This window comes from Triticum urartu, chromosome 1A, assembly GCF_056163025.1.
Source record: "Triticum urartu cultivar PI428250 chromosome 1A, HENAU_Tu73, whole genome shotgun sequence".
NCBI lineage: Eukaryota > Viridiplantae > Streptophyta > Magnoliopsida > Poales > Poaceae > Triticum > Triticum urartu.
The window spans coordinates 550,929,822-550,940,997 of record NC_141873.1 but is presented as its reverse complement, the minus strand read 5'-3'; the positions used below and the strand labels follow the sequence as shown (position 1 = coordinate 550,940,997).

At 43.1% G+C, this 11,176-nt stretch overlaps 1 protein-coding gene across 2 annotated transcripts; it reads left to right on the top strand.

The window, feature by feature from the left end:
* The first annotated feature begins 938 nt into the window (after positions 1-938).
* PHO2 (phosphate 2) lies at positions 939-8,359 on the top strand. 2 transcript variants are annotated; one of them, XM_048693060.2, is made up of 10 exons: positions 939-1,392; positions 3,087-3,794; positions 3,876-5,218; positions 5,353-5,478; positions 5,564-5,701; positions 5,772-5,963; positions 6,071-6,134; positions 6,941-7,080; positions 7,165-7,476; positions 7,751-8,359. In XM_048693060.2, the coding sequence occupies exons 3-10, from the start codon at positions 3,887-3,889 to the stop codon at positions 7,976-7,978; spliced, it is 2,532 nt and encodes an 843-aa protein (XP_048549017.2). In that variant the 5' UTR covers positions 939-1,392; positions 3,087-3,794; positions 3,876-3,886; the 3' UTR covers positions 7,979-8,359. The 2 variants fall into 2 exon arrangements, with proteins under 2 accessions (XP_048549017.2, XP_048549011.2); XM_048693054.2 differs by lacking the exons at positions 939-1,392; positions 3,087-3,794 and having other exon boundaries at positions 3,854-5,218.
* The last annotated feature ends 2,817 nt before the right edge of the window (positions 8,360-11,176 follow it).

The following is an 11,176-nucleotide window of genomic DNA, read 5'->3' as shown; positions in this document are numbered from 1 at the left end:
TCTGACAACTTGTGTATGACAGAAACGCCCACATTAACACTCTTCTCCGCTCTTCATTGGGATCAATACTATTTTAGGATACTTACACGAAGGTTCTGCATAACCCTATGTATCTTGCAAGCCATGAGCTTTTCGCCATGGCTTATTCTGGCTCCACGCCTCATGAGATGCTTAGGATATTGTATGCAGTTGCACAGTGTTCCAAAGGTTCGCCAAGAAATCACATATATCCGCTACACCGTTGAAGACGACCCCCCCCCCCCCCCCTCTAATTTGGTCTTTTGTTGTTCGGGGGCTTGACATGGTCAGACCTCTGAAAAGGCTCATGATTACAAATTAAAGTATTCTTTAATATTTTTCATAGATATAAAGAAAAGAACATACAAAATTTACTATTTTTCTAAACCAATATTAGTTGGACCCCGATAAATCCCGCGTTCGAATTTTAAGCATGTCATTCTGCATGTTTTTTCACGGCAGCTCTAGTTGACGCGAGGTGGCAATTTTAGTTGTTAAAACATGGCAACTTTGTCCCGGTCTGATTTTTTGTCAGAAAATCATGATGTTTGCCAACCTCGCGTGAACTAAAGTTGCTATGAAAAACGTTCGGATTGCCATGCTTAAAATCTGAACATTCAGAATTTATCGTTTTCGTATTAGTTTCTTTGTTCATCGATTTACTTTACCGGTTTATCTACCGAGTTCCGACAGATGTTAGGCACACATTATTTTCGAGTCGTCGAGTATTCCTACCTGTTTTCATTCTTGAGAAGAGGGGAGGGGAGGGGACGAGTGACAGGTGAAAGCAGTGGGCACGTTGGTTGGGGGTGGAGAGAAAGCAGAGTCCAAAACTCTGGTTTCCCGGCAGGCACCGAGAGGGGGAGAATTCTCGGGGAAAAAAGGATAAAGCGACGGACAGGGAGGGAGGAATCCCATTAGCGCAAGGGAATTTAGGAGGATTTCGATTTAGTTTAGGCGCGCGCACCACGATTAAACAAATCAAAAGAATCGGAAAGGCGAGGCCTTGCGCACCGTAGAAATTGCCCCGCCAGCCAGCGCCACCATCCATCACCATTCACCATTCACGAGCAGCAGCGCAGAGCACCCAGCAAGGAAGCCCCCCGTTCCCTCTCTCTCTACGTCTCTCGGTCTCTCCTCCTCCCGCCGCCGCCGCCGCGCCGTGCCTGAGATTTGGCCCGACGAGGAGGAGGAGGAGGAGGAGGAGGCGGAGGCGGTTGTGCCGGTCGTTTCTTGGAGGGGGGGTGGAGGGGGCGGGCTTGCTGGCCATGGTCGGCGGGTCCGGGGATGGATTGAGGCGCGGGGGGAGGGGAGGCCTGCTCCCTCTTCTTCAGTGATTGGCTCAGCCATGGCGGCGGGCTGGGCTTGGCACAGGTACTGCCAATCTGCCATTTTACCTCACCTTTTTCCTGTTCATTTCGCATTGCCGCAGAGGCGCCGCCGCCGCCGCCGCCCTGCCTTCCGGGCCGGCGGCCGCCCCTTTCTTTCGCCGCACCCATGTGCTTGTTTATAACGAGGATGCGTGCACTCAACGTCCGATTTCCTAGTACAGTATTAAACCCGCACCGTCAGTGTCATGCCTGCAGCCTCCAGGGTGAAATTTAGTCAAAACGATGCATGCCGATCCAAAAAACATGGCCATCACTACGCCAGCCCGATTCCTCGGAACCAGGAATATGCTTCAAGATGCCATTTCGATCCGTCTTCCTCCAATTATTCTGAAGCCCCCAACTGCAAGTGTCCCTGTCTTCAGTCTTGACTATGTGTAATCAAACAATTATTAGTATTAGCCTGGGTCAGCCCAGATCGATTGGACATAGGCAGGAGGCTCTGGTCGAGCAGTAGTAGCAGTTGTGCTGAACACAGCTTATTATCTCAGCGGCGTCGCAACATCGGTTCCCTACCGCGGCGAAGGCGAAGGCGGCTTCTGCTTGTAAAATTGGGTGGCTCAGGTGTTATGTCGTTAGCTTTTCGCAGTTTGTAGTGAAACATCTGGGTTTTTATGCTCGCCGCAAGAATTGTTCGAGTGGATGATATTTTGCCCTTTTTGGGTGTGGTGGTATGGGGTGCAAGGCTTTAGTTTGTTCCCTTTTTCTCTTGCCGGTTTTAGGAGATTATAATGAGCACGGAAGCTGTTGTTTTGTTGTGATTTGTTTGGCAGGCTTATAGGTTGTCTTTTAGCTGTTTTCGGATCGACTATGATGCTGAACTATGTGCGGTTTGTCGTCTTCGTTGTTGTTACTATGACAAGATCCAAAACTTCGGTGTCGAAATAAAGACTCGGTGTTTGCTAGCTAAAATCTAGGTTCCTCAGATCAGACTTATTATAGCCAGTCATGTTGTTGAGTACATACTTTAATACATAGTTTTGATACTCCGATCTAGATTTATTCAGTTACTTTTTAGCATGAACTTTCAAGTGTTCCTTTTGTCAGTTTTGATTTAGGTCCTGCCTATTCGGTCATTTCAAAGCATCCTAACATCTATTGGTGAAACAAACTTTTACCAGTTTATTTATGCATTTTTTACCTATGTACTGCATGCAAGCGGCATTAAAGATAAACGCACCATTTTGAACAGATTTTAGTTCTTGTCCACTGTGGGATTGATCCTTGTGACACAAACTGGCTCTTGCGCCTTGTATAAGTTTCTTTGGATCCATAGAAACACACAGATTCTTCTTGTTTTGGGTCCAATTGACATCCTCTTTTGGGATTTAGAGTTTCTTGGACATCTTATTTTTGAATGAACCATTAGTTAGCTGTTTATAGTATGTATATATGAATAAGACTTTGCATGATTATTAGCACTGGGATTTAGATTTTCTTTTTTATTATTAGATATCATAAACGTCTCTACTATTATATGCTAGAATGTTGCTCGCAAATAAAACGACCCTGATCCCTGCAGTTTCTTTTCAGCATGGCTTTTAATTAAGCTATTGGATTAACTTATATCCGTGTTTATTGAGATTATGCAAACACATTAGTCTATTTCTCAACTTGAATTGTGTTGTTCTATTAAGAAGATGAACAGTTGGATTAACATTCTTCTGATATGGTTTGCAGGATCAGCTAATCTGAACAGTCGTTGGTTGCTCTTGGGACGAATATTGTTCATTGGGTGGTGGCATATTCTCTGATAACTTCTCATGTCTGGTGATCATCGAAAGCAAACACATTCCACTGGAAATCATTTCCTGTGACAAGCAATTCCTAGTTTTAGGGCAAATCTCCTTTGGCGGTGAACATTTCAGACAGTGACTGTTCTGTAGTTCTTCTGGAATCTCCCTTGGCACTGAACATTTCAGACAGCGACTGTTCTGCAGTTCTTCTGGAATCTCCCTTGGCACTGAACATTTCAGACAGCGACTGTTCTGTAGTTCTCTGGGCAAATCTCCTTTGGCGAAACCTACCAGTAGTTCGGGGCAAATCTCCTTTTGGCAAAACCTACCTATAGTTCGGCAAATCTCCTTTGGCAAATCTACCTAGTTCTTCTGATCTCCTTCCTTACATATTCTTTTGCTTCCAATTAGCTTTAGCTATAGATTGCTATCTTGGCACATCTCCACCGGCAACTAGGCTGGGCAAATCTCCTTTGGCACCAAATCTTACTGTTTCTTATTTGCTATCTGGGCAAATCTCCTTTGGCGGTTACTGTTACTTTATCAGGGATCCTTTGGCATTAGCACTCAAGTGTGCTGACCTTACACTTGCTGTTCAGAGACGGTTCTTTAGTTTATTACATCATCACAGAACACAGCTTGTTACAAAAAGGTGGGACCGAATTTAATCTAATATTTTTTAACACAATTGGTTGTTTCATATCATACAAAATGACAAAATGTGGTATTGCAGGGCTTGCAGACATGGATCTGTTTGTAATTGATTCAGACAGTGAGTCATACAGTGGAACGAGTGACAGTGAGGACCAAGAATGTGAATTTACAGACCATGCACAGAGCATCTTATCAAGCTTGGACGAGAGCATCGGCAAGATTGATGATTTCCTTACTTTTGAAAGAGGCTTTCTTCATGGGGACATAGTCTGCCCTGTGTCTGACCCCTCAGGTCAGTTGGGCCGCGTTGTTGGGGTTGAAATGTTTGTGGACTTGGAGACATACTCTGGTGATATAATAGAAGATGTCAACAGCAAGCAGCTTTCAAGAGTGAGATCCTTTGTCTCTGGTGACTGCGTGGTTATGGGACCATGGATTGGGCGGGTGATCAGGGCATTTGACCTGGTCACCGTTGTGTTCAGTGATGGGGCAAAGTGTGAAATGCTGTTAAGGGACTCTGAGGTACTGAAGCCCATTCCTCCATTCATCTTTGAAGATGCACCTTATTTTTATTATCCAAGTCAACGCGTGAGGATTGTTCATCCCTCCGTGTCCAAGTCAGGAACATGGTTGTCTGGATCATGGAGGGCCAGCCGAGATGAAGGTGTTGTGTCTCATGTTGATGTGGGGCTGGTGCATGTGAACTGGATAACCTCTGTGGCAAATGTTTGGGGTGACCGATCATCAAGTCCACCAAACTTTCAGGACCCAAAGAATCTCACTTTGCTGTCATGCTTCCCTTATGCTAACTGGCAGTTGGGTGATTGGTGCACCCTCTCTGCTGGTCATGATTTAAGTCTCCCAAGTGAAGACCGTAAGTGTTCTCGATATTCTCAAACTTATGTTGTTGCTAAGACAAAGAGCACTTTTGACGTTCTATGGCAAAATGGAAGCATATCTCTTGGGCTAGAACCTTATATCTTGGCTCCTGTTAGCACCCCCGGTGATCATGATTTTTGGCCAGGGCAATTTGTTCTGGAGAAACTGGCAGTAGAGGAAGCTGCTGAACGTCAGCGGATTGGGATAGTGAGAAATGTGGATGCACTTGAGCGGACTGTAAACGTAAAATGGATTGTTCCAGTGGATGATGACATTGTCAGATATGGAAGTGACCCCACTGAGGAGACAGTGAGTGCTTATGAGCTAGTAGAGCACCCAGATTTCTCTTTTTGCACTGGGGAAGTCGTTATCAGATCAGCTCTGAACATCGACAAGTCTGAAGCAGATCTCACCAATGGAACCATGACAGTTAGCAGGAAAAGTTTAGATACCTCCTCCGGCTTCTTGTCATGCATTGGCAATGTTCTTGGGTATAAGGATGATGGAATTGAAGTACAATGGGCTAGTGGTGTGATATCCAAGGTAAGCTTATCTTTGAGTTGGTTTTCTTCCTTTTGTTTTGTTGTGTTTTATCTCCTTTTTTCACCCATCTTTTCTAGATACATGGTCTGTCCAGACTATTGGTAACATATATTTCTCCCTTGTATCAATTTCAGGCACAGCATTTTGAAATAATTGGATTAGAAAGACTTCTAGATAATTCACTAGAATCTGTGAATGAGGTGCATACTTCTGTCGACGACAAGGCTGAGCAGGAAACAGATCACCATGAGAGTACTAAGGTTAGCTTGGGTTTGCATCTTCCACTGTACCATTTGTTGGTTACATGTATTCAAATTTAAGCAACAACTTGCTGTTTTCACCCAGAATGCCCTGGAAGAGTCTGGTGAAGACTGCACTGGTTCATTGCGCAATGCTTTCTACTTCTCCAAAACAGCTTTCGATTTTCTGACAAATGTGGCTTCTAGTTTCTTTGGTGCTCATGATTCTACATCATCTAGCTCAGTAAGTTTTATACCTTGCCAAATAATTTATGTTTAATTTTCATAACTCTAAGATCAAGCTGTGGTTTCAGATTACTACAGATCCTCAGTATCAAATTGTGAAGTCAGCAGATCTACATTCATCTGCAGAAGAATTTTCCGTTGTGGAGTTGGTGATGCAGACCGAGAAGCCACAGTTACCTTCAGAAAATGACGTAAAAATATTTGATGTTGTGGTGGACTGTTCTGATCATCATTTTGTGAAGGAACGTGGCCACGAAAATGTAATATTTTACACCTAAATCAACTTTATTCCTCTATTTTAGAGCTGCAGTAGCTACTGTAGCATGTTCAAATTGTTTGTTACAATCTTTAATTCCTGATATATTAGGTTAAAAGAGGTTGGCTGAAGAAGATACAACAGGAATGGACAATCTTACAAAATGATTTACCAGGTCAGTATTTCTTGTTCTTTATTGTCCATTGCAAGTCCTTCATGAAACTGAATCTTTTCACTGGCTCATTGCATATAGAATTTTAGCATCTGTTTATGTTTATTATAACTTGGCATTATTTTTTAGTCTACCATAACATGGTTTTATATATACCATAACTCTACTTTAATAGTACACATAGATGCGAATTTGTCATGATGCAAGCTTATATAATTGGTTTGTGGTTAAAATGTTCTACACTCCACAGGACAGCATAGCATTTTAAGGTTCCTTTCTCAAAAAATTATTGTTTGACATCTTTATGAGATGATTGAAGTTAAAAAGGTCTAGCTTATCATGTGTATGTTATCTTGTCGATTATTATTTCGAGTACGAGAAGTTGATCAAGCTAGTTAAACTGTCAAAGATGAAAAATTGAATGTGTGAACAGAACATGCGTACTCTTGTGAGTTGTCAGTGTTCTTACCTTCTCTGATAAAACTAACAAGCTGTCAAAATTAAATCTAGAATTATGCAAACATTAGTAAGTGGAAACTCAGTAACTCACACAATATTTGAGTTGTTCATTTTATGATAAAAAAACATCTTGAACAAATTTAGTGTATATTGGGCTTTTTTTTACATTCAATAAATCCCCGTAATATTAGCTTTGGCTTCAATCACTTGTCTGCAGGGACCTTACCTAGTAAAACAGAAAACCATTCTAATTAGATTTGGTAGCAAGTTATATTCATGAAATAACTGATGAAAACATGAAACATATTTTCTGGTACATCGCTTACATGGTGTTCTTTGCTTCAATGCAGATGATATCCATGTTAGAGTTTATGAGGAAAGGATGGACCTTCTGAGGGCTTGCATTGTTGGGGCAGCTGGAACGCCTTATCATGATAATTTATTTTTCTTTGATATTTTCTTCCCGCCGGATTATCCTCATGAACCACCTGTAAGTGTTTTCTTTTCTATTGCTCGTGTGTGTACCTCCCAGCTGAGATCGTCTAGCTGCTGAACAGTAACTTTCTTTTTCCAGTCCGTTCACTATCACTCCGGAGGCCTCCGCCTCAACCCAAACTTGTACGAAACCGGCAAAGTATGTCTAAGCCTTCTGAAGACATGGGCAGGGACTGGTAATGAGGTGTGGAATCCGGAGGGCTCGACTGTTCTTCAACTGCTGCTATCTCTTCAGGCTCTTGTTCTCAACGAGAAGCCTTACTTCAATGAGGCGGGCTACGACAAATTTGTGGGGAAAGCTGACGGGGAGAAGAACTCCATCACGTACAACGAGAATGCTTTCTTGCTGTCTTGCAAGTCCATGATGTACATTTTGCACAAACCACCAAAGGTAAGTCACCAACTCTGTGAATTTTGCACTTAACGAATGACCTGAATATCCCATACACTTGCTCTGACAAAACTGATAGGGCTTAACTGAATTTTGGTAGCTATGAGTTTTGAGTAGAACGTAAACCAAGATTCCCCCCCACTGTATCTCAGATGCATCCCCTAACAAACCTACATACAGTATCTAAATAACTTCTGCTGCACCTTCCAACATTAAGAAGTAATATTGGTAATGAATATTACTGATGGGTCTCTCCCCTCCTATCTCCATCCAGCATTTTGAAAATTTCGTCAAGGAGCACTTCACTTGCCGCGCGCCGCACATCCTGGAAGCCTGCAACGCATACCTCGGCGGCGATCTCATCGGTCATGCTCGCGACAGCACGTACATATCAGATGATGGCTGCAAGAGCTGCTCGACCGGATTCAAGATCATGCTTGGCAAGCAACTGCCGAAGCTCGTCGCCGCCTTCTCCGAAGCCGGGATCGCCTGTGGCCAGTGACTTCAGAGCGGGCACACCTGCATGGCGGTGGCGGTGACGACACGCCCACTGCGACACTGGTATTGTATAGGTTTTGCAATAAAAATGCTGCCTGGCACATGATCCTTGTGTTGTGTAATGGCATCTTGTAAGATGGGAAAACTTGTGCATGATTGACGCGATGAACTGAAAGGGTGCCAGATGAGAGACAGAAGCAGCTGGTGTGTAGTTTGGTTTGTGAAATTGTGCCTCTGTAGAGTGTGATGGAAGTATGTAAATTTGTGTGTGGGTGTTGAGATAGCAAGTACCCTGTCTGTATAGTTGGCAGAGGAGCTATCTGATGTGCCTGCAATAATACCAGTGTGAAACACACATTGCTAAATTACTGCTACTTGTACTTTACTTGGTATCACCCTGAGGTTTTCATGTCACTACATGATTTGCTTGTTTGTATGTACGGTTTGAAGTCAACAAATAATGTTCATTAACTGGGTCACACTAGTCATGTTCTAATGGGTTGTTGGAGGCCCCAAGCATTCTCTTAAAACATATCAAAACAGATTTCATTTTGAGATATAAAAATCATGCTCAGCTAATCCAACCGTATTTCTGTATGGTGTGGCCGAGTCGCCCGAACACCAGTACGTAGGGCTGTGGTAGTAAAGCCAAGCCTTCTCCTATTTATCTTTTGATGAATATGGAGTTTCTTTCGTTGTTTTCAAAGTAGAAGTACCACTTTCTTCCTTGCATATGCATGATAAACAATGCCCCGAAAAAAGAACTATAAAGCAAATTAAGCAACATATGGACGTGTTGCTTGTCGTGTTTCTATGACTTTGTAGAAAAATGCGGGTCGAGAATAAGATGGCTAGTGACGGAGGAGTTTTTTTTTTCGAAAAGGAGGATTACCCTTGACTTCTGTGTCAAGCGATGCACGCAACCATTTATTAGAACGAACCAAGTATCAAAGTGCGAATAACATCTCCGGTAAAATAAAAAAGAAAAAGTACAAGACAAAAGACCACAACCGGCAAAAATAGGACACCATGCCTACATATATATCCTATTATTGGACCACATGGGATGGAGGAGGCTACGAGGCTACCTGCAGAGAAAAGGACATGTTGATATACTCAACGTCCTTCGGATGATCCTAAGAAAGAAAGACAACGTTGTTAGTTTTGACTACCATGTTAAATCAAGTGAAACAAGGCTAGGTTAGATAACTGAGATGTGTCTTTGGTAGTGCTTAGCCTCCAACAAAATTTTGAAGGCATCTTGATCCCACTGTGCATTGCTAAGTTCTGTAAGGTTGGACACTTGGATCCATCTCACCCTTCACTTCTTAAGATGGTTGTACACCTGTGTTGAGGTCACCTATGTGCCACAAAAACCAAACATCATCTTTGCAACAGTGTTTAGGCGCACCTTCTTGAAGCCCTTATCAAATCACACATCTAGTTGAGAATGAAGGTGGACAAGAAAGAAGTCCATTTCGTTGTATTCCCCTTCATGGACACCCTCATGTGCCTTGCCAGCCTTACCGGCCACTTTAGTAGCTACCGCAAGCATCACCACCACTAAAGAACACACATGACGCGCCTCAAACACCTTTGCGGCCCCAGTCAAAGGTGCCCGGGAGTCCTCGAGATAGGAGGAAAATGTCTGGGTGTCTGACAGAACAAGGGTCGTACTAAAGTCTTAATGGTCATTTCCTATAATGATTAGCATAAGGACTAGCTGAACAAGAACATGCATCTATCATACTAGCATGGACTCATCATTAAGCAGATACTACCACATACCATACTAGCACAGAAAACTTGTAATGCTAGCACATAAGCATCGATCTACCAGAACACCATGAACACCATCACCGCCGAGAAGCAAAACCTACCATACTACCACATCTACCATACTAGAATCAAACGGAATGGAAAACAAGCAATACTAGCACATAAGCGTCAATCTACCACAACACCCTGAACACCATCACCATCCGACAAGAAAAATCTACCATACTACCACATCTACCATACTAGAATCGAACGGAATGGAAAACAAGCAATACTAGCACATAAGCATTGATCTACCACAACACCATGAACATCATCATGGTTGACAAGCAAAACCTACCATAGCACTAAAACGACATGACTAGCATCTTATCTACCACATTCTCACACAATGTCATGACGCAATACTCGCATAACCTACCATACCACCTGCTCACATCTCTAAGCTACAACGAGTAGGGAGTGATATTACTTTCAACCATGGAAGGAGCAGTGAGGAGGCAAGGAACAACTCCGAGAAGAGGATGTAGAAGGATCGCCCCCGCCGACCAACGACGACCGGAGAAGATGGCGCCGCTTACCTGCTCGTCGGTGAAGAAGCTTCCCAGGATAGAGAACTTGAGGGGGGAGGGGGAATGGTAGCGGGGGTTGGGGCGGTGAGCCGGGGGGGGGGGGATAAATAGGCAGGCAATCGGCCGGAGGTGACAGAATTACTCCTGTTGACTTCTCAGGGACGCATGCGAGCTCGCACCATCTCCCCGCTTGCACTAGCTCGGCACCGCGTCCCCACCGAGACGAGCTTGGTTCCCTGGAAGCTGCCAACTAGTGGTGCTTTGAGGTTCATGTTGGCCAAGATTTGGATGCAGCCTAGCTAATCAAACGAGTCAATTTGGTCCCACACAGCCTGCCTGGGGATGTGAGCTACCAAACACGCCCTAGATGGGAGCTCCTATTTATCGCTCTATGCAGCAAATTGGCGGGCAAACACATAGGCCCCTCCCCTCGACTGGGCCGACCCATGTAGCAACAATAGTGACTAATGTTTTCAAAAAAAAAACAATAGTGACCAATGAACCGGCTACTGTAGCGGCCCAAGTTATTGTAGCTACAATTTTTTTCTAGTATATGTTTATTCCTTTGGTTCTCTAAAAACAATCATTGAGACAATTATTTTAAAATGTTTGGACATATTTTGGATTTTTTACAAAAATTGTGAACATTATCTGGAAAGTTTATGTTTTTTTGAAAACGTGAACATTTTTGAAAATGTTTTCGATTTTTTTGAATAACACAAACTTTTTTAGAAAACACGGTTTCTAAACATGAGCATTTTCTAAAAACACAAACAATTTTTTTGAAAATTGTGAACAATTATTTAAATTTGAAGAACTTTAGAAAACACAAATATTTTCTAAAATTTTGT